The sequence below is a fragment of the Gymnodraco acuticeps genome, unplaced genomic scaffold (assembly GCF_902827175.1).
Source record: "Gymnodraco acuticeps unplaced genomic scaffold, fGymAcu1.1, whole genome shotgun sequence".
Taxonomy (NCBI): domain Eukaryota; kingdom Metazoa; phylum Chordata; class Actinopteri; order Perciformes; family Bathydraconidae; genus Gymnodraco; species Gymnodraco acuticeps.
Window position 1 is genome coordinate 2,151,814 of NW_022989977.1, and position 24,661 is coordinate 2,176,474.

The 24,661-nt window shown below is 41.1% G+C and overlaps 1 protein-coding gene across 2 annotated transcripts in view; it reads left to right on the forward strand.

Moving 5' to 3' along the window:
* LOC117543245 (raftlin-like) overlaps window positions 1–24,661 on the forward strand; it is a 100,937-nt gene that overhangs the window by 9,032 nt on the left and 67,244 nt on the right. The window contains exon 2 of one of the 2 annotated variants that reach the window (XM_034211391.1): window positions 2,480–2,661. In XM_034211391.1, coding sequence (XP_034067282.1) covers window positions 2,514–2,661 — 148 coding nt within the window. In that variant the 5' untranslated portion in view covers window positions 2,480–2,513. The remainder of the gene's footprint in view (window positions 1–2,479; window positions 2,662–24,661) is intronic. The other variant, XM_034211392.1, reaches the window with a different exon arrangement.

A 24,661-nucleotide genomic window follows, 5' to 3' on the forward strand; every position in this document is an offset into this window, starting at 1 on the left:
TTCTGCAGATTGCATTTGACTTTTTTTGCTCAAGTAAGACATCAGTCATGCTCGGCACATGCAAAGAGGCAAAGACACAACCCGTCAGCACATCTCAGACATGTAGAAACCGTTTAGCAGGCTTCAGAAGTTTCAGACAGCCTTGCCGTACACAGGACTCACAGTGTGTTCTGGTATCACAAATCCATCAGCCCCATGGTCCATCTCAGGGAGCTGTTCTGAGGCCTGTAGAGATATGATTGTAATTCACATTGAGATTCATAAAGCCCAACAAAGACATTCATGTAAGTGCCACTGGAAACACCGGCTTTCATGACAACCGTAATAAATCTCCTGCCTCATCTTTCTCTCTCCTTTCTCCCTCGGCGTGTGTTGATCACCCCTTTTCTATTCAACTGACTCTAATTGCGCGCTCCGTTTTTTTTCTCCAGACTCTACTTGCCATGCATTACCCACTGCCCCCCCCCTCATCCTTTTTTTCCACCGTACAATCTTCAACACGGCCACCCCTATTTCCTCTCTCTCCCTTGATTGATTCTCACCTTTTCCATTCTTGCCGTTCACCTCATTAACAGAGCCCCCGTCTGCTCGTTTCCTATTTCGTCCCCCACCTCCCCCCCCCGCCTCTCCTCACTTCCTGTCCTGTCTCTGAAGCGAAGGCCGGCTCGGATTCATAGTTTTTAGCCAATGCCGAGCGACGTTCTGTAATTAGTAGCGAGCATAATAGAGAGTGTTCCTCATCAGTTGAGGTGGAAGGGGGAGGGGAGGGCACCCCCGCCATCTATCCATCCACCCATCCACCCATCCACCCATCCATGCTTGAGTTTAATCAGTGGCACACAATAGGATGTCACCTGCTCCCAGATGCAGTTGCTAGAGAGGGGCAGTGATGCTGTCACAAACCATTTGGGGTGAAAGGCGTCCATGGCTCTTTAAAGCCTCCTCTTCCTCCACGGTTGTCTTTGCTAATTTAGTCTCCCTGGGAACGAGAAAGAGAGAACCTGTGAAAAATCAAGCTCATTTAGTTGTGTTTATTTATTAATTAAAATAAGCTCATCCAGTATGTTCTTCTTTATTGGTTTTCCTTCTAAGTCCCTGAGGAATCATGGATATTAGTGTGTGTGTGTGTGTGTGTGTGTGTGTGTGTGTGTGTGTGTGTGTGTGTGTGTGTGTGTGTGTGTGTGTGTGTGTGTGTGTGTGTGTGTGTGTGTGTACATTTTTTCCAAAAGAGGTTAATCGTGCCCTCAAACAGTCATACCCAGTGGAGGAACATAAATAAGCGTAGTCTCTAGTAGAGATAAATGTACTTAATTTACATTTTCTATTATTTAATTATTTTCCTTCACTTTGCTACATCCAATTGACATATTTAGTTACATGTCACTTTGACAAAAAACAAAATTTTAGAAAAAATACATATGATCCGTTGGAAAAAGCAGCCTACTTTTTCTCTTATTTAACCCCAATTGCTGCCGTAAACATGTCTACGGAAGTGTATGCAAGATATTTTGGATAAGAATGTCAGCTAAATGATAATGTAATATAACATTCCCTTCCAATGATTGGCTTTCATTAATTTTTGGACATGTTATTATTGATACAAATGGAAACCAACAGTGGTTATGGTTTTGCATGAGGATGATTATTCATTATATAAAGTATGATTATTATGCTCGTACATATTCCATGTTATCAGTCTATACTAGTTAAATGCAGATGTGTTGTTTACTTTGAAGACTCAAGTTTCAATACTCTGATTGTTGATTTTCATATCATTTAGATATGAATGGATATCTTCAGTTGCCTCGGATTGTAGAAAAAACAAAAAGCATTTTTACAGCTAAAACGTATTTACACTTGCTTGGTCATGTCAGAAATTGTATATCCACCATAGAGGCCATTTTAAAGGAATGGATCGTAAATTGTGGTATTGCTACGTTTACTCCACAGGTTAACTCCCATTTATGTAAAACCAAACAGACACTCTAATCCATGTGCGCACACACACACACACACACACACACACACACACACACACACACACACACACACACACACACACACACACACACACACACACACACACACACACACACACACACACACACACACACACACCACACACACACACCACACACACACACACACACACACACACCATGTATACATCACTTCAGGGGACATTACATTGACTTACATACCTGGAGACTTATCCTAACCTTAACTATAACCAACACATGCCTAACCCTTAACCTTACCCTAACCATAAACCTAACCAAGTCTTCACCCTAAAATTAATGATTCCCCTCATGGGGACCTCCATTTTGTCCCCATAAGGGAGGCGAGTCCCCACACGTGACTATGTTAACAGATTTAGGTCCCCACAAGTATAGTAATGCTAGCCCACACACACACACACACACACACACACACAAGTGACAATGAAACACTGTCTCAGTCTTTTGTGTCTGGTTGGCAGGGTCCGTGCAGAGACACACACACACTGTGGAGCCATGGGCTGCGGGCTGCGAAAGATGAAGCCAATGTCAGAGGAGAACAGTCCGGGGAAGATTTACTCCACACTGAAGAGACCTCAGGTGGAGACTAAGGTGGGCGTGGCCTACACCTACCGCTACCTGGACTTCCTCATTGGTAAAGACGGTAAGACGTGGATTTTTATTCATCGCTTAAAATGACAACTGAAGAATCTGTGACCTCTGGTTTTTGACAGGAAATGCAGCTAATTTATATATTCATGTGTTTCAGCATGAATCCTTCTAAACCATTGAATTTCTATTAGACATAAAGTATAACCTAACCCCGACTCCAAAGAAACTTAAACCGCAATTTCAATGACGTATCAAAGGAAGTGTTTTTCTGGATTGTTAACATTTTAAAATGGCAATTTTTATTTTGGTCTTACACAGAACACAAACAGCAAACTTTCTTGGTTGAATGTTCTGTTTTTTTTGTACCCATGAAACCCAACTCCCTCCATGCACATACTATCCAACCCTGTGAATATAGTCTAACCAGGAGAAATTACATATCCCCTGAAAAGTACTTGGGGAGGCATCTTTGTTGTATAAGAATGCATTTTTCAGGAGCCCATGTTTGTAAAACCCACCGAGTTCAGCACTATAAGTCTGAAATCTCGGCACAGCGATAGTAGCTACTGATCATTGATCCCCACAGCGTCATTTTACAGATATGTTAAGGCCATTTTGTGATGGGAAGTCATACAAATTTAAATGATGGCTTGTTCCGAAATTATACGTATAGCTCAAGGCTTCTGGCATTTGGCTACATCATACCTCAGCCTGATAAGAAGGCAGCATGCCTCAAAAGTTCTGCAAGGGGCTGATCTGCACTGTGATCTACAACTTTCTGTGCTGTGTGGAGTATTTTACTGGATAATGCTACCTCCGGGGCGATTAATCTCTGTACTCCCTCCTGAAAATGCCATTATATCTGTGTGTCCCCAGTATAAAAACATTAAGCAGATGCAGAGGAAATCTATCACTCATGTATATGGAACAACAGCACACAGGCTGAAATGTTCACAAGGATTGTATGGTCATGATGGAGTGTTAATTAGTGCCTCCCTGTATATTAGACACTGTTGTAATTTATTTTCTCACAATTAGTCAGTCATGCCTTTACGTTGAGCTAATTATATAGAAATGAGCAGCTTAATCCAAGCCAAACTTCCTGATGCTGGCCATAAATTATGTATAGCACCAAATATAACCAACTAGCAGGAGAGGCAGACTCATTTAAGGGTGGCCTGCTGGGTAGGGAGACTGTTTCTTCATGGTTACAGGTTTGATGCTTAAAATAAGTTTTAGCTTGTTTCCATGCATTTCAATTGAGGAACTACTGACCAGCCTGTTGAGCTGAAAACATATAAACAAGTTACATTAACTATAAAAAATATGGCTAAAATAATCTAAGGTTGTCTGTGCTTCGCATGACAATATGGAATTGAATCAGTTTCCTTCTCAAGATAACATTGAGAAGGAAACACGTGTGTGTTGGGGGGCTGTTGTTTTGTTATTTGGATAAGTGGTTAGATTACATTAGGTTAAAAACTGATGTTGGCAACTTTTTCAAAATGTTATTCCAGACTTAAGCGAATATAGTCTATTTTCTTTTTAGAATAAGGTTTCGATATCAATATTGTACCAAATGATGATGTAAAATAATGTTAATGGGGTCAATAGTAGCATTCCTACAGTGAATTATTCTGCAGTAATGTTTAAAATGGTTATCATGATCACAAGCAAGACACACACAGGCTGAGCAGGAATTGTAAATAAAAAACTCTTTCATAAAAGTCTTGTAAAAAGGTAAATGTTGAGTTCACTGCTTGTTTCAAATATGTAAACAAAAAAAAGGCTACACAGTTTTGGGAAAGTCTGAAACAATGTTCATACTGACAAGTAAATTGGAGCAAATGGGCATGGCTGATATATCTACTATAACATGTTCTGCTCAGTGGCGAGCCATGACTTTTATACCTAGGCCCTCTGACCACCCCCCCCCCCCCCCCCCCCCCCCCCCTTCCCCCCCCCCCTTCCCTGGAGTTATTACGTCACAGCGTATACTTCAGCGGAATATCAAAACAAAGGCCCGGGGTGCAAAACGCATCAATGAAAGCGACCCTCTACCACACAAAACAACACCTGTAAATAACCCTATTTGTGTTCTTTGAAATTGAAAAAGATATTGCATTGTGTTTATTACTTTCGTTGCAGTTGTATGTCTTAAGTGTAATTTGGCATGCTTTTATTTTGAAGGCGAGTTAACGCTGTTGACAGGAAGTTGTTGTTGTTGCCAGGAAGTTGTTGTTGTTGCTATGGAAACAAGAAAAGTTTCACAGCGTGCTGAACTTGTCATAAAGTCCGCGATAATAACACCCACCCATTTAGAGGGAAGATATGATTGGTCAATTGTACTGTCATTTGACATTACTCTCTCGTTCAGTTCAGAGCCCTAGAGAGATAAGTATCTCTAGTATTAGTATCTCTAGGGCTGTGGTTCAGTTACTATAGCTGGGCCCTCTGTGAATTCTAGCTGGACCGCCTGGACGTCCAACAGCTCCTCTCTTCACACTCGCAGAGACGAGCTTCTTTCATTTAACCCTTCATATTCCAACAGAAACTGAATAGGCAGATTCGAAGGATTTATTTCTTTGGAAATGTTATTTTAAATACAATTAAATCAAGTTATTTTGGTAAAACTAATGAAAAATATAACTAAAAAAATATATTAAAAAAAATATTCATTGTTTTAATGTTTTTAAATATTATTTTTGTAGAATATCTTAGGCCCTCACAGAGGGCCTAGAGGGCCCTGACAGCTCGCCACTGGTTCTGCTTAATGTCAGTTTGTTCACTTGCATACAAATGGGTGGATTAGATGTTTGATACTAAGTGATTGATACTAATGAACTAAAGATAGAAAAGTCATTCTGCTAACCCGCTAATGAAGAACACTCTTTGTCTTCCACTGCTGGGCATAGCACTAATTTTTCACACACACACAGCTCTGATTCTACAGTAGTTAACTCCCATGAGATTTTGCCGCTTGCATTCAGAACCAAAACAAAGAAAGAGAAACAAAATAAAGTCATATTTAAAGAGTTATCCAACACTATTAGTATTAGCCAATTATAACCTACTGTTTAAATAACAGTTGCAATAATCAGAAATATTGTGCTTACACTGATTATAATCAAAGTACGGACTGCCTGCAAGCATGTCCTTCTCAGCAGGACATTGTCAAATAAATTGATTTAAAAAGAAGAGGGTAATGTCCTCAACACATATTTTGCAGCTTGGCCGACAGACATTAGCATCGGGGTTAGGGTCAAGGTAAATTTAAGATCAGATGTAGAGTTAGGATTAGATTAAGGATACATATAAAATAGAGGTCATTAGGGTGAGCAAATGGGGAATTAATGAGCTCTGGGACAATCCTGTGTGTGTTTGTGTGTGCGCTCTAGGAGTGGGGTTGCTATATATAGTCATCACTGTTATTTCTGCTCATGACAGTTATAGCAGCAATGATGGTGGTGGGGTGTGGGGTGGAATTTGGTGGTGGCGGTGGGAGGGGGCTGTGGGTGAGAAGGGGGAGGAGGGGGGATGGTACTGGAAGCCGGGAGATGTAGTGCGCGCCGTGTTCGCCCTGACAGTTGATTAGTCTCCATTAGTTTGTCAGGCTGACTAGACTGGATGGATGAAGGAGCCGGGGAGCGTGGGCGTCTGGGGGCCAGGCGGGCTTTTCCGTCCTCCCTCGTATGGGACAGTGTACGGGTACCTCCCTTTTGTCTAAATGTGTGCGTGTGTGTGTGTGTGTGTCTCTGGCTCCATTATTATCTTCAAGTATTTTCTATAATGGTTGGGGTGGTACTTACTGTAATCAGTTTCCTCTTACTCTGTCTCTCTGTCACTGTCAGTACCCCTTTGTCTATGATTCTCTGTTGTTCGTCTCTTAAAATATGTGCATTGTGTTTGTGCCTGTTTCCCATAGGAGCACATTAAGTTTGAGAAATCTAGAGTCGAGTCATTGCAGCCCCAGTGGCTTAATCATTTCACTACATCAGCAGATTTTTTTGGTTAAAGGTTAGCATGTTACTCATGGCTGTAATTACCTTGTACCAGGTATGTACTGTAAGTGTAGGTAATGATTCATGTGCCTGGCCTTTTTCTACAGGAAACGTATTAAATATTTAAGACACAGTCAAGGATTATGAATATGAAAATAGTCTCTGGTAGAACTGTTGGTGGTGCACACAAATAGATATTTAGAGTGCTCCCAAAATCAGGGATAAGCTTTTCCTTAACAGCTGAAACTGGCAAAGTAAAGATTTACTAACAGACACAAATAGTGAACTGTGTTACTAAAAAATACCAATTTCCTCCAATCATTCCTTAAAAGGTTTTCTTCTAAACAGAAAATGTATGTTCCAATGTGGTTCCTCACCGAACCATCACTGTCAATTCAGCAAGTGGAAATGACAGCAGGCAGAAATCACTCTTTTCCTTGGCCGTTCAGCTTAAACGAACCAGTGCAAGAAAAGAGAAAGTACTTGGGAAACACAGGCTAACTATACTGAAGTCAGGAGGGCACACACAGAGGCTTTTTTCATTCATCATCTTTATCTCATCTGATCATTCCAAAACACTGGAATGAAGTAAAGAAATAAGCGATCAAATGTTACTTTGTTTTATCTATGTAACTCTAAAAGGGCTTGTTAATCCACAGCATTACATTTTCCATTTTTTCTTTTTGAATGACTAATACAGACTCCTGTCAGAGTTTTCTCCCTTTCATTCGAGTGCTGGACTCACCTGCTGGTTGGCTGGTGACTGTAGTCTTTACGGTGTAGTTAAGTGGAACGTTTGGCCTCAGTTGCCAATAGTTTCTAGATGTTGGGTTGCTGTGACTCGGACTCTAAACCAAAAAAATGTCTTCTTTGCAGCCTTTTGGAGGCACATCTGTACTTTTTCTTGGCGAATTACCGTCACCTGTCAATCAGGGAAATAATGTAAAGCAGGAATGTATATGTGTGTCATGCATGTCTTAATGTAAAACAATTACAAATAAATAACAGAGTAGTACTCTTGTCTTTATTTTTCTTAACTCTCTGTCAAAGCGTCTTTGAGTTTCATGAAAAGCGCTATAAAAGTCCCATGTATTATTATTATTATTATTATTATTACTAGTGGTCAGAAATCCACTTAAAAATAGAGACTTTGCAATTTACCTTGTAAAAAGTACAAAATGTTCGTCTTACAAAGAAAAAAGGACTTTAGCTCATACAGCCTAACTTGGGAAGGTACTGATGGTGGCTTATGTGTTTTCTTCTTGTGGTGCAATCACTCTACATTCAAAGGGAAATGTAAAATGCTATTATCCCGCAATTGTCTGTTTAACCTTTGTGTTACTCCCGACAATGATTAATCAGCTTGTATTCTTTTAGGGATGTTGATTTTATCAGAACTTAGAGGCCAATTTTAAAGGTATCGACCTTGTTTTTGGCTTATTGTTGTCCGCTTTATTCCCCCAAATTGTATATTGTTTTCATGTCTTGACACTCAGATAAGGCACAAAGAATCTTCACATCACATTCGATTGAATGAATGTCACATTCAATTATATTAAAGGAACAAGTCATGGAAATAGATGTGTTAATTCCTTTGTACAGTGATGTGACACGCTAAAAGAGATGTTTGTTTGAACCTGTTTACCAGTAGGCAGCATCTAAAACAATTAGACTGTCATATGAAAACCAGAAGAACCTGGGAAAGGCAAAGTTTTTTGCTAATACAGGAATCATTATTACTGTCACTGTCTAACCTTGCATAAGAAAGGAACATCTTTAATGTACAGTAGCAGCAGGAACATGTTCTGCATCAGCATTTCTAACTGGAAACAAATGAAGGCTGACTTCACGCTTCTCCTTCACCTCTCTCTTCTTGGGAAATATGCCCTCATGATGTTGAGTTCCCTTCAGCACGACTACTGCACTGTGAATAATGTTTGTAATAATTTCTTGCCACAGTGTTGGATCATAGCTTTCTGCAACTGCCACCACAATGGCCCTGCAGGCTATTATAACCAGCCAACTAATGTAACACAAATAACAGCTTTCACTGCAGAAATAGTGATGAAAGGCAGAGTAAATCGGTTCAAAGCTGCTGGTAATAAACCCCCTCTGCACCTAATACCAGCGTCAGCCCACCAATGAGTTGTTGCCTTATGTTACTGTATCACACAGTTAGCTTCATGGTCACTCTGCTACCATTTATCCGCCTTTGAAAGGACTGCAGTAAAACAAAACAGAGAGTCTGTTTGGTATTGAGATCATGACCCTTCAGGGAGCTGAGAAAGCACCTTGCTGTTGCTGTTAGACGGTGTGGAAAAATGTAATTGTGTTGCAAACACAAGCACAACAGACTCTGGGATATGTGGCATGAATCTCATTTACCAAAATGTGATTTTAAAATGATAGAATTGTCACGAAAAATTTAAAACGTGATTAATGCGTCATCTCTTCCCTAGTGGGCAGGTTAGGGAATACTGGAAACATAAAGATGTCGCCCTTGAAATCAAAGCTGGTGAGCAGACATGTGAAGCCTACACACACACACACACAGGCCCAGACACACACCATTTGATATCATCTCAGGAGCTAGACACATCATTTATATGCAAAACCCCCAGAGCCCAGAGTCCCCTCGTTAATATGAGCTGTAGCGGTGGCGGCAGGTGAGTGACACGCAGGAGCAGCCTTTCCCCCCGTCACTCAGATACAAGCCCGAGCTGCAGGAGAGGTCAGCAGGAACGCCGCACGCTGGAGTGGCTTTCCGAGGCGAGATTAGTCCTTGGATGGCGGGGGAGCCGGGATTTATCCCCTGGCTCCTCAGCTTGAGAGGTGGAATTGAATCGCAGTTATTGAAGGGGAGAATGACATTGAAGACTGAATTCACGGTCATCTGGTTTTTACATTATATTTCCATTATATTCCTGCTGCCCAGGGTGTGGCTGCGCAGCTCAAATCACAACATGATTGTAAATTAGATGCAGACAGAAGTGAGTTGAATTGGAAATGTGTTTCTGATGGTGTGAGAAAATCAAAATGGGCAAGCGGTGATTATATATTGGAAAATAGTGAATTAATAACCCAGACCTCCTTTGGAACAGACAGGTCTTTGCACACAGATAAAGGTTTTCAATGTGATTACCATTAAATTGTGGAATGTTTAGAAATGCGCATGAAATATGCATCAGCTGCCGTAGAGGCTTGTGTTGCTGCATCTTTCTCCATCCACGGTTAAAGGCATACTAAGTGGATGCTGCTTGTATTGTTTCGAGGCAGTCAGGCAGCAAAATGCCAAGCCATCGTTTGCGGAGACAAAGATGTCCGAGCAGCATTTTAGGCGTGTGACAGAGCAAGAGCTCAGCAGGTTCCATTCGTTAAGCTTCAAACGGTTGCAAATGCTGACAAAGTTTTCAGAAACAGGAAACGCAGATTTCTGCTAGGTTCCTTCCTCTTTCTCCCTCACCGCCTGTTTCTCACTCTGCAGTATGTTTAAGACTAGCTCTCCTTGTAATGCGTCGTACTCACTACAGACTATTTCCTGTGTCTGAAGGCTTTGTTGTTGCAGTTGAATGAACTCAGTTTCCACTATGCGGTATGTGTGTGTTTATTTGTATGGTGTTAGAGAAAATGCAATTTCCCTTGCTTTAGAAAAATATTCCTCTCATGATGCGATCCAGGCCCTTCAGGCCTGCACGATGAGTTTGTAACAGGGGATATGAGATGGAGGGTCAGAGGGTGAGAAAAACAGAGAAAAGCAGACGTGTATCACAAAGTTACATTCAGAGACATTTTAAAGTTTGCCAAGGACACTTATTAATCTAGGATCCTAAAGAATCCTGAAATTATAGTCCTTGTCATCAAACATCTCAGTGCTTCGGCAAAATAACACATCCGAAGGCTCTATGGGCTTTATTTTTGAGATATGAATTATGCATGTGGGTGGGGAAGCAGCGTGCGTCATTAGATGAGCAAGTGAGTGTGAGTGTGAGTGTCTTGAAGAGAGAGGAAATGAGGGGAGAAAGATGGAAACCAAGATAGAGACTGTGTAGTGGGTACGGCTTGTATTTTGGTGACATGCCTTTTAAGTCTCAGAACCTCTGTGTCTGCCTCTGTGTTAGTTTGTCTTGTGTTTAGGTGTGTTTGTACACTGCTGTGTTTTATCCAGCCTGCCCGCTTATTGCCTCTTCTAACGTGGCCTCTGCTGTTTTCCTGCCTGCCTGACAGACAATACGCCCGAGCGCCCCCTCAAAGCTTTATTGGCTCTTATTGCCATCTCACTCAGATCCAATATGCCAGTATTGATTGTGTTGAAATGCAATCAGGGTCTCCACAGCAGAGGAGCAAACAATCTAAATATAACAAAACACCTCCGCTGGCCTTCAGCCCGGACCTGATGGCACCTCCCGAAGAGGATCAAATGTATTTATGTGTGTGGAGAAAAATGGAGGATCTTCCACGCGGTCACAGCTATTGTTAGATGCTCTCTTAAGAGGCCTTGGAGGCCGCACAAGCAGAATGTGCAGGAAGTGACCTCATCCTTGACCTAACTTCCTGGCAAGTGGGTGTTTGCAGCGTGTTGTCAAAGCAAAATATGTTATTGGATTCAATGTCGGATCTCAGAAGTCAGATAGCGGACAAACTCGTAGGGAACTTAAACTAATGTATGAAAGCTCAAGTACATAGCTGATGTTTGTTGACCATTAAAAGGCTTGCCATGAACTTTAGGGAAAGGCATACTAAGCATCCCTTAAACTGTTGTGAAATATTTTTTTCTCAGCGCATAGAGGAACAATATGATAATTCGGCTGAAGTGAAAATAAAAAATCATCAAAAGTTGAGTTATGAGTTTTCTCCCAACAGCGATAAGTATTTTAGTGACAATGACATTCTCAATACTTCCATACTTTTTCTTGAGAGGGAGAATGCTGTGAACACCGTGAATAAAAACAATTATTTGTCAGCTTGATAATGAAGTTCAGCTCCTCACCGCTCAAAGTCTTAAATTGCACACTCTGTAAAACTCAGTGTCCTTTTCAAATCAATTTACAAACAGGTAGGAGAGGCTCCTTTTTTTTAATAAAGTGTTGTTTTTAAATGCCATGAATTCATTTTGGGGGAACATGTCGCTACCTGAGACTCAGCAATTACTAAACAAAACAAAAACGTTCTGTCTTCAAAAACAGCAGCCTTGTAAGCAAGGATGACTCATAATATTAATATTAACTAGTTTGCTTTCCGCTTTATTTTAAAGGCCATCAATCATTATGTTAGAAAAGGTGTCATTTTTTGGAAGCAATAAACTGAAAGGAAAATGAAAGTGTTCAGTTTTCCAGTATAATAGACTGACAACAAAACAAAGGTTTGCCTTGATGAGGTTTAGTGCATGCGCAGGAGCGTTTCCATTAAGACTGGAGATAACACAACACTGCTTATGTGTGGTATTGGCTTCAGTAGGGACCACCACATATTTAATAGAGAGGTTGGATACAAATGTAATTAAGAGGCATTGCGTTCTGCATCTCTGAAATGTGCACTAAATGATAATACAACCAGTGAATGATTCCCGTATTGATTGCCCCCTCTTTCACTGAATTAACTTTGTTCTCCTTTTAAAATGTTGGCCTGGCATAAATGGGAGACCATCCAGTCCAATTGTCAGTCCTTTTGCAGTTTGGTTGTGTTTTTCCTTGTGCAAATCTATTCCCACTGCCATTAAACACCTCCAGAGGAGACGTCCGAAGCTTCTGAAGTTATGTGAACCCCTCCCACCACTCACGTTAGGGAGTCAATAAGGCATTCTTCAAAAGCAGATTTGAAGTTCACTCTCGTTAGTAAAAAAATAAAAGACAGAAGCAGTGTTCTTCCTTCTGCTGGACAACTTCCCCACTAGACCAAGAAAGCAGCTTTTCAGTGAAGCCCACAGAACTCACTGCATCAATAAGTAAAAAAGAGCTTGTTTATGTTTATTTGACAAATGGGGTGAGAAATGTGTGGAAACAACAAAGTCTGTTGAGCAAAGTTGAATTGACTCTCTTGGAAGACTCAGCATCTTCAGACAGCACTGAGTCACGCTCCAGCAGGCTGTGTACACTGTGGCCCTGCAGACCTTTAATGTGATTTCATTCATGGGAGCAAGGACTAACAATCTGCCCGAATCCATCGTCAAAAAAACTGGAATGGAGACGCTTCAAACCTGCTTGTGTTTTCAACCTATCACATCAAGGGGTAGCATTCAAAAATAGCGTGCTGATTGGGGTCAATTTGTATGCACGTTACAGTTTGATTGCGCTTGCACCCACGTGGGATGCAGAGAGTGGTTTGTCGGCGTGGTGGATTTGCAGTCGTGAAAGAGAGATGAAGGAAAAGCAATCAGAGTTCACCGTCCCCCGCTGCAACGTGAAGGCATAATTCTCTATTCTTCTGTGACGAGAAAAGTGATAGCTCCCTGATAGGTAGAGTGTATACTCCGTGATTATGTGAAAACACACTGTGCAGAATCTGTCACCTGCTGAGCAATTAAAGTGAACCGGTCACATACATGCAGAGTAGCATATTTGAGAAGATGTGTGTGCAAATAAAAACAAACCCCTGCTAACTCAAATTACCAAAAAATAAATAAAAATGAACAAAGGAAAATAATGACTTTTGAGTATATTCTATAAACCAGTTTGCAGTTGTAGTTTCTGTTTTGTTTCACTCCTGAAAACAAAACACGAGGGCTTTCTTATCTATGTGAGGTAAACACCAGGGGCGGTTCTAGGGGGGGCAGGGGGGGCCAGTGCCCCCCTAACACTGACCTCTGACCCCCCTGTGGCCCCCCTAAAAATGAAAAGTGAAAAAAATGAAAAATGTATGATTTATTACACCATTTATTGAATGACGGAATAGGCGGAACTAACGTTATTCGTCATTCTAGTCGGACCCATTAGAGCGGTGCACTCAGGACCCATTAGAGCGGTGCACTCACTTTCACTGTCCGGCTGAAGCGCGCGAAAAACAAACACTTTTCATCTCGGATCATCAGAGGCTGTTGCATCCAAGAAAGACTGATTGAAACCTACGTTTCGAGAGACTACCACGATAATTGAAGGTGATTTAAACTATTGTATCCGTGTAATTGTAGATGTAAAGTAGAGATGTAACTGTTCATTGCCTTTATTTTTATATAAATATGATATGGTGTTAGTGCAACAATTGTACTATAACTAGTCTAGTTCTCTTTTTCGTCCTGCATTTATTGTGCCCCCCTCAGAAAATAACTGGCCCCCCAGTGGCCCCCCCAGTCAAATTGGTCTAGAACCGCCACTGGTAAACACAGTGCCTTTTTTCTTGTTCTATTGTTATAAACATAGACAAAAGACGGAGGCAGGTGTTACAGAGGCACAGCAGGGAGTTAATTAAGCAATCATACACGAGAGGCCGTTCTTTAACGTCATTATTGGTACAACAGTACTGCGGCCGTACGCCTGTAACTGCAAGCAGTTTGCTTTTCAGGCCAAGGGTATACCGTTTTTCTCAAACGCGGAGGGTTACTGACTTGTTGTGAAAAGGCACGTTCTATTTGACCGTTCTTTGATCGTGGAATCAAACACGCCTATTGACCAATCAGAGAGCTTGCTCACACCTATGTGTTATAGAATTATGAAATAGAAACCGCGCATGTGCGCTCACTCCGTCATGATTACGCATCCTTCTCATATTTCCCTCAGATGTCTGGCTCTCTTTGGGTCCACCATTGTTTCCATAGAGTCGAATGACAGTTATGTGATGCAGGTTTGTCTGAACAGAGGCCACCTGTTGCTCAACAGGGTCTTCCATCTGGTGGGAGATTAAGGTGCGGGTGCGGAGGCCGACTATAATTTTACTTAATTACTTCTGAAGAGACCGGGTGATGAATTAGCACTGTGTATCTATTAGCATACGCTCAGTCTCTTATTCCCTATGCCTCTCTAGTGCCCCCCAGAGCAACTCGCACTTTTCTAAAAGCATCCATCTATTCTCCTCCACCTCAATGTCTGAATCAGGATTATATCATATATTGTTGTGCTCGTACGTAAGGCTAAATTCATTTATATTAGCCACACTAGCAGAAATATCTCAGCAGCTAGATGTTTCGCCCTAATATTTTTGATGGACTGCAATGTTTCCCTAAAAATGAATTCACGAGTTTAGTTGAATTGTAGACATCCTTGCTTTCAATCAATTAGTAACTGCTGTTTTTACTGTAACTGTTCACTGTTAAATATTGAACGAGTAAAGGTGAAATGCTCCCCCCTATGTCTTAAAAGTATGGCCAATAGCTCATGATGCTGACTTTCCAACGACTCTTGATTCTTAGTTAAAACCTGAAGTCCTCACCACCTATTTTATTTTATATTAGCTTCAATTGGAGGGAAACCACAACATCTTTGTGTTTCATTTTCAATTCCAAAGTCTTGTGTAGCAGGTGTCAAACATCTGGATAGAGAATGTCATTCTTTAAATGCTGTAGCTCATTATAAACAAACAAAAATCCGATTTGTAATAGGACAACATACTGTACTTAAGCAGTAACATTACAACATTGTTTTAATGAGGAACAGCTATCGTATTTGTTGGCATATCAAAAGACCATCTGCTGAGACTATCCCACTGATCTCTACATCCACTGCTGCACAACAAGAGCATTTGGCTGGTTTGCAACATAAATGTAATACAATAATGGAGTAGGGTTAGTCTAAATAACAGAGAAACACACTATATGTCATGGTCAAAGCCTAGTCTGCAAGCTTGAAGATGTGGAATAAAAGTAGAAGATAATCCTTGCTGAGCTTAGTCTTGGCTGCTGTTTGGTGACTCCAGGCAGAACAGGCCCAGATCCTGCACTGGAAACGGCTCTGCTGCAACAAACAGGTCACCAGAGCCTTCCACAGTTTCACAGTCAGGAGCAATTTGCAAGCCTGAAACCATTTCACACGTTGTTGTTATTTTTAGGTCGACGCCTCATCTTGTAAGTGTGAGTGTGGAACAGGCTGGCTAACAGTTGGTTGCTGAAGTTTTTAAAGGAGAAACATATTAAGTGTTACTGAGGGTTAGAAGGGGGGCTTTGATATAGTTTATTTGTCACATTTTAGTGCTCTAAGTAGGTCTAAATTATTTGTAAAACATAAATAGTGCATTCTATTTAGACTGATATTGCTGTTGAGATATTATTAATGATATTGGAGGGAGAAATTCTTTTGTAGCTATCATGTTGGGATTTTTTGCAAGGATTTGTACCAAACGTCACGTTTTTCTTTAGTCTGCAGAATACAGTTTTACATCTAAGCAGAGCCTCATGCAATATTAATATCACTCAACCCCTTATTAAGATTCTGATAAAATCACAATTAATTGTTCACTCTGCTCTCTTACCCAGAGCATTCCATGAATGGCTGTTTTACTTTTAGGATGTATTGTGCAGTCTTGAGACCTCCTATTGTTGCTGCCAAAATATCTCCAAGTGTTTGCACAACCCAGGTATCTCATCATTAATTTGACAAAATAATATTGAAAGTTTATAAGTTATTTTTTCAAATTTTGCAGCATTCTTTCCAGAGAAACCATTTTTTAAGTCCCAGTATCCCATGCTGTGAAGTCTCGCTAACATGTCATAGGAAAGAAGGGAATGTGACAGGTGAGCTGCTACATGAACAAGTCCCCAAATGTTTCCTAGAATCTAGATCACAACACATCCAGCAGTACATGGTGATGTCCCAAAGCTACCTTTGACACTCTCGATCACAACCACGCTCGCCTTCACTCGACACTGTCAGTGAACTTCTCCGAGCTAGATAGTTTGGACAAGCTTCCTGCTAGCAGGGTATCAGAAGTGACACCCGGGTCCTTCTCCCGTCAGGGTTCCTGTAGTAAATGAAGAGGCAAGCACAGCTCTCACTGAAGGTTTTTTAAAAAGGCAAACCGGAGGAATGTCAAGGGCTTTGGGTTGAGTGTTTTAAAGCATGTGTGTGTGTCTAGGTTTGCATTGCTTCGTTTTTTCCCTGTGTTGACTTTAAGCACACATACAAACCTTAATATGCACATGATGATGACAGTTACCATATAGTTAATGTACTACAGTTTTAGACTTAGAAACAGATCTGGTATGTGTAATGTACTTTTATGCTGCATCTATCTACTCCACCACATTTATCTGTCAGCTGTAGTTACTACTCATGCTCGCCCCGTGGAGACACAGATTTCTAGGCTACGTCCTCCATGTACTTATAATATACTTTCAGACGGACAGACATTGTTTCCAGGGTAAACAAACAAAATGGCACCTGTGCTGCTAAGGTACACAGCATTGTCAAGATGAGCGACGACGCCATGAATGTTAACAAATAATTGTTTGTAGGTTGATAATGGATTAGCAATTGCAATGAGGCACTAATGTCTGGTGCCATGAACAACAATGCAGGTGTTAATGCTAGTGATATTTGAGTTAGATGTATGGAATGTTACAAAACAGTTTATGATGTTACGTAGCTGAAGATGCTGTCATATTGCTCACCATTTCATCTAAAGCTACAAGATCTAGCTGTGATGACTTTAAAGTAGAAGAGCAACAGCATGTGATGTAAAGCACAGGTTAATAGTGCCTCTGTCTAAAAGCATCTTTATTTCTATTTGTAATGGATGAGATTTACATTTTGGTTTGCCACTTTAGTTAAAGACCTAAATACATCTTGCCATCAGGCACACCTGCCATCACCACCACCATTTTCAATAATCAGGTGTAGCATTTTACGGTTACATTTTATAAAGCACTCTAATTTAGTTTTTTTGCCTAAAAGGTAACAACAATAATAACACTGGTTGTTTGCTCTGGTTGCTGTCTTCAGAGTAGAGTTAATTATGCACGACAATCACGGCACAAAGCATCTAATAGCAGACCTACGGTGCCACCAAAACATCCGAAGCCTGTCAGAACTTAATCATCGCACCTCCCCGTGTTTGAAAATTCAAATGTGTGCTCTTTTGCAATGCTAATGGTAGAAACCCCCCCCCCCCCAATCAAGCCGACACGTCTCGGCAATAAACGCTTCAGAAGTGATTTCAAACTAGGGGCTAATGTCAGGGTGTACCATATGGGAAAAGCCTGCAACTTGTTGTTAGCAGAGAACAGGAAGTTAGAGTGGTGTGCGGCGACTGAGAGAGTGCTGTTGGAACGCAGCAGTGGAGCCATCGTGGGCTTTGATCAACAACCTGCTCATTTACCACAGCTTGTCTCTCAAGCGGCGTCTCCAGGCAACTGAGGGCTGTCAGCGGAGGAGGTGGCGTCGAGCGGACAAAACGCACTCTGGGGGCCTCCTGTCAGCCTGAAGACTGGAGACGGAGGCACACTTTAATTCCTGAGAGAAAGGGAGAGAGAGAAGGAAAAACATGAATAAAGATATAGACCTTTTCCTTTTTTTTATATGTATAAACCTCTTTACTGGCTGAACAAATTACAGGTAGTTTTTTCCTATCAAGTCATCTGGCGCCTTTTCATTTAGTCATGTGCCTTCAAAATGCAGCGTTCCAGTCATTTAGCGAGGGGAGCAAAAGACAAATTTGGTTTACTTTCCTCCACATCTCCACTAAAAGCTTCCGCCGGGGCTCTGGACACAGATTGAGAGATGCATATGAATTTAGACATTTGCCCAGGCAGCCTTAAATGCTCTGTCTAGACAAAAACAACTAAATTGGATTAGCATTTCGCCGGACATCCAGGCTATTTGTTTTTATCTTTATTTACCAGGAAAAAACACTTTGCTTGGTGCTTTTATTCAGCAACGCCCTTCACAGTAGCTCAGTTAAGGACATTAAGACCTGGTAGGTGCCCAATGCAACCGCAGTCTGGTGCCAGTCAGCAGCTCCATCTGAGCAGTCGGCCGTTAAGCACCTTGCTCAAGGGCATCTTAACAGGAGTTGTTGAAGGAGCAAAGAAGCGTGTCTCATTCGCTTCTCGCGTCCAGATTTTCTATGCTCCTCCGGTCACGACTTTGCTTTTTGAATTTTTGCCTCGGGCCAGATGCTACACCAATTTTCCAGTTCCCCTTTCCCTGCTGTTTTTTCCACTCTAAACCAATCCTTTTGTGCCCATTACCCTAATGGTAAGCTGGCAATGTGAGAGTGTAAAGTGTCAAACACTGCAAAAGTAGGGATTTAGCAAACTTTGCTGCAGTCTTGTCACATTTGTCAAGTAGTTTATGTCACATTTACACCAGAACATCTGAGAAACGTATGGTAGAAATTAGGCCTTCTCTCTCAAATGAAATAATAATAATTTTAAGAGAAACACTTCAGAGTATATTAAAAGGTCATATATATCTATCCACAGCTCAATTTTCATTCTGTCAATGATTTGTTTTAAATCAGGTGTCCTTTTCTTGAATGTCAGACTCATATACAAATCAATACTGTGCCTACGCTGAAAAATGATTATTTGTATGTTTGTTGTTTAGTGTAACGCTCAGGGTTGATTCTGTTTATTAAAAGCACTGGGATTCAACCCCTGGCAGCACTTCAGTACAACATTATTAGCGCAGCGAGTGTCATCATGTCCGCTCGCAGCATCTGGGAAATGTACAGGAGCATACTGTTCTGCTCTACATGTGTGATCCCATCGGTCTCAGTGTTACCGTGAGAAATCGAGGTCGGAGAGCGCAGGAGGTGTGAAGGCACAGAGCGAGTGTGTACACGAAATCTTGCTCTATAATATCATTTCACTTGAATAACTGTATTATGTACATTATTTTGTTCTGTGGATATTATGCATCCAAATGCTTCTCTACTTGTGAGCTGAGGCAAGTGAGCGATAAGCCAGATACAGCAATACAAAGAAGGTCAAATAAAGTGAATCTATACACATGTATGATTGTGTTCAAAAGTAGCCCTGTGCTGCCTGGGTGGTTCAAGACAGTGAAACATAATCCAGTAATGCTTTTTGGGGTAATACAAGTATGCACTTGAAAGCTTACTGGTCCACAAAGCACTGCACAGGGGTTTATGGATTTAAGAGAAGACTTATCATCTGTTGCAATGATAGCAAATTAAACAGAATAAATACTTAGTTAAATAATACATTTCAACTCTTTTGCAGGACAACTCTGCATACTGTTTGAACATGGCCAGTGTGAGTGATTTAGTGAGTGAGTTTAGTCATATCTAATCTAACGGCTTGTTGACACAGGACATTGGGTTTTTCAGTCTCTGTCTCAAGTATGTCCGGAGGAATAGATACATTTCTATTTCTATCAATATATCTTTCCATAGACTGCTTAATGTCTCATATCACATGCATTCAACATGTGTAATTGCAACCCAAAGCACATGTTAGCATAAATGACAGTATATTCTGTCACTTGATACAGGTGTTGATATTAAACAGTTTGCCTGGTTAACAGGAAGTCAGCTGTTTTTTTATTAGACAGCAGAAAATCAGAAGAGTAACTGTGCTGTCTGTCCCTCTCTTGACCATATTGGTTACTGCGATGCAGTTTCTTTTTTTGACAAATGAAAAAGGAAAACAGTTTTGCTACAGTAATTGTTAAAGCGTTTCAGTGTGGACAGACATTTTTTTTAAAACCCTGTGGATCCATCCATGTCACACGTAAACGTGTTTAGCCAGCTTAGTGTGAATGTAGACTGAGAAACCAAACAAGAAACTGAGTGAGTGAGTGAGTGAGTACAACTGCGGTTATTAGGTGGATGTGGCAAGTCCAAGTGTGTGCACACCAATGAGTGAATGAGTAATTAACATATAAGTCAAAGGGAATGAAGTGAATACAGTGTGTGTGTGTGTGTGTGTGTGTGTGTGTGTGTGTGTGTGTGTGTGTGTGTGTGTGTGTGTGTGTGTGTGTGTGTGTGTGTGTGTGTGTGTGTGTGTGTGTGTGTGTGTGTGTGTGTGTGTGTGTGTGTGTGTGTGTGTGTGTGTGTGTGTGTGTGTGTGTGTGTGTGTGTGTGTGTGTGTGTGTGTGAGAGAGAGAAAAGGAGGGAGGCACCAGCAGGCCCAGTGACTTCCCAGTGACTCATTAGGTGGGTAATTAAGGCACAAAGCTTCGGCCCTGGGGCTCCACCGAGCTGCACTCTGAGCCCCGACTGCTAATGACGCCGTCCTGCACCTCAGAGAGATGGAGGCAGGGGAGGGAGAGAGAAACAAAGATATAGGCAGAGAGACAAAGATTAGTCCACACAGTAAGTGCTCAGACTGCTCCTCACAGAGACTTGAAAAGACGAAGGAGTCGATACTGTTCACACCCTGCTGGGAAATAATGGACAGTAAACTCTTTTTCTGGTTGCAATAATGTAGAGTTCACTCCCTTTTGTAACCTAAACAACAAAGGTTGCAAAAAGACGCTAAGTGACAGATGTTTGTGGTTATCTAAGTGTTTAAATTAAATTAAATACACTGAATCGTTTTACTTGTTGGTGCAACTATTTTAAAAGTGTTCAGTATAGCTGCTAGTATGATCTCACCCTTATATTGTTACATGTTAGCCTAATATCTGATATCACTGGATCACCAAGTGCTCATTCCTAACTGGTCAAGTTTTCCTTAACATTATGAAACAAAGCTATCATTATATACAGTAAAAATGACACACACGATAACATATATAATAAATAATACAAATGTTTTGATAATGATTCTACTACCCAGTGGATTTTAGCCTTGCAACTAACTTGGAATAAATGCCATAACATGAGGATGTATCTGAATCCAAATAAGTGTCAAATGTTAAATTATTCAGTTTGTTAATTAATACATGCAAAACTAATGACATTCCCATCAGCCTCAGCTTTGTGTTTCACACCGAATGGCAAATGTTAGCATCCTAACGTTATCAACCTAAAAAGTAAACTTGCCAAACAGCATAATTTGAGCATTATCGTTGTGAGCATGTTAGCATTATATTCAAAGCATTACTATCCCAATAAAGCATGGCTGTAAACATATAGTCTTTTTACACTGTGAACTATTTGGGATTTCGTTTTTGTTGGTTAAATGCACTTTAACTCTTGGCAGAAGACAAACAACTATAGTAACTCAATAACCACTGATCTTTTTAACCATTATAGAAATGTTTTGACCAACTGATATCTTGGCTCACTCGTTTTTTGACTATCACACCTTGTCCTGGCTTGCTCCACTGTCTTGACAGAGGACAAGAGATGAGAGAAAAATACAGAAAATAGACTCACATGTTGAGGAAGAAAAATAGGTTAAGAGCAAAAGAGACCCTTAAAGATATTGCTCTTCTTTACACAGTGCAGGGAATCAATTGAGGGGGGTTGTGGCTAGCAGAGAGCACTGGTGGTGAAAGTGTGACAGAGAGAAGGAGAGTTGAAAAGAGGAGGGCAGATTCCCCGCAGAGAGCAGAGGCAGAAAATAGTCTGAGGAGCCGAGCAGAGAAACTTCCCTCTCCTGTGGCAAAGGGGTGAGAGAGCTGAGGGAAAAGAGGGGCAAAAATAAAGGAGGTGGTGGTGCGGGGGGGGGAGGACACTGGAGTTACTGGCATTTCCATTTTGAGCCTGCATGAAGGCTAATGATTCAAGGCGGGCTGCTGAGACCGAGCGAGGGTCCTGCAGGTGGTCCTCACAGGAGTGGAGAGCTCCTGAGGAGACTGAGGCCATTTTAATTGGACACTGAATAGCGATATGACTACTTCACAGAGAGAATAGTGGGGTGGTGCTTTCAATTCCAAAAGGCCAATTACAGCATATTCATGTTGCATTGCTTTCAAGACCTTAGGAAGGTGCACAGGCTTGTATTTGGTTTTTATTCCAGATGGGGTTTAACACCAATTCATCTCTGGCATATACCTTGTGGCATTGCAGAGGGATTACTTTGGGAAACAAAACCATTAGAAGGATATTAATCCCAGGATTAAATAAAGCCATCACCACTTGGCAGTTTTGACTATTTGTGGGCCTTAAAGTGGGTCTAATGTTTTAATGTGTGGCTATAACCAGGGGCGTCATAGTTAAAGGGAAAGGAGGACTGACTACCCTGCAGTGTCACAACTAAATTAAATCACCTAAATAAATTGTCATTTTGAATACATATTTTTGACAAAGAATAGGGGAGGGTCTCTAAGGTCCGTCCCACCCCTTACAGCAGGCACAACATGGTTTAGTCTGCCCCCTGAGGTGAGTGACTGGTGATGCTGCCTGGAGCAATAACTCTGTACACTTTTTATGTCTTTCCCAAAGGAAGGGAAATCTGAGTTTTGGTCTACCACTAGAAGTTATTGCAGAAGCAATAATTTGACATTAAGGTCTCGCAGTAAAGACAGTTCAACTTTGGGGCCTCTTTCCCAGTAAGCTAGCATGACATGTTTGGTATCAACCGATTTACCTCAATCTCCTGATTCTACAACCAATTGTGTATATCTCTTCAAAAGCTATTTAAGCTTGCAACCTCCTTCAAAAGAGAGTAATGGTGGTCCTGGGGCTGGTTCCCCGAGCGGAGGACCCAGGTTTGAATCTGGCCTGGGTCGTAGTAAAGTTGTTAGCCATAAAACGGATACAATGAGCTAAAAGACGCAGAAACGCTGTGTTGAACTGAGGGGAACTGGGGAATTGTTTAAAAATAAATGTTGATCAATATTTATAAGTGAAGTCAAACATTGCTGTATCTTAAAATGATACTTAAGTACAGTTAAGGATTTGACAAAATCTACTTTTTTCATTGTGTGGTGTTGTCAGGTACTCAAAGTTTTCTTCTGCCGTACCAAAGATAAATTCCTTCTGTCTCCAGTTTCACAGCAGCAGCTTCTTTCCTTGTGAAGGAAAATAAAAACATTCTGTCCTGTACGATGCTGTGTACCAGAACAAGTCAACTGTTAATTGAGCCATTAGTATTAGCAAGAACAAACTATTCTTTAATTACACTAAGGTGAGGCAATATCAGAGACAGAGAGATGTGGTGGATAGGAGCAGCAGGATCAGAAATCACGTTGCAGCGGGTGGGTAATGTATGCCGGGGCTATTTTCTCCTCGATGCAAATGTGGTCGAAAGCATTTCTCCCAGAGGCAGTGGATGACGCGTGTGTGTGCAGAGGCTCGGCTCTCCAATCTTTCAGCTTATTAATTTCATATTTACTCATTTATTTTTTAAATGTGTTGAGTGATGGAAATGCGGCAGACTGCAGCTCAGAGGTGCTTACATGGCAGATGGGTTTAAAAGGGGAAGTGAGCAGTGTCAGAGGCAAGATTTTCAATTCAAAGTTGAGGGATATTTTTTTTTTTATTATTCATGTGGAGTGGGAATTATTTGAAGAAAGTTGACTCACATGGCATCCTACTGTGCTCCTTATACAATACATATTGATCAGTTTGGGCTCAAATGACAAGCTTAACGCCGGTATACTGATGTATTTTAAGACAGGAGAAAAATGTCCTTCTCCAAGACTTGAATGGTACAAACTTGCAGCTTTACGGTCCTATTGTCTCTGCATGTTCTTTATGCATAGCTACAAAGTGTGGAACAATTGGGGTTTTGAATTGCATCCTAGCCTGACGTGATGTTACGGTGACTTTTGCCGTCAAGTTATTTCAACTTGAGACGTTCAGGGCCCTCCTGCAATGTGGGCAACCGAACCATGTAAACGCAGCAAGAAAAATGCTTAAATCTCACAGCTACAATAATGAACGTAAATGCTGCCCCCAGCTGCTGAAGCGCACTGTCTGATCGGGCCCTGAGGAAGAGGCTTCCTGAGGTGGTTTAGGAAGCACAGCAGCCAGATGCAAAATACATTTAGATGCAGGTCAGTAAGTAAGGCAAATTTGGGGTATTGATAGGTAGTTGGTAACAACAATACAATAAGAACAACTATGAAATGTATATTTATCTATGCACAAACTTTTCAAACCGTTTGTCTCGCTCATAACCCATTCATGCAAGTCATCTGTGTTTGTGTCAGTTGCTAGTTAGTTCTAAAAATGTTTTAGAAAAGTCATCCAAAATGTCAAAATGACTCTTCTTCTGTAGCCTATGTGTTCCTTATTCTACTTTATCTCCTTGCTCTTCTATTTTCTTTCTTT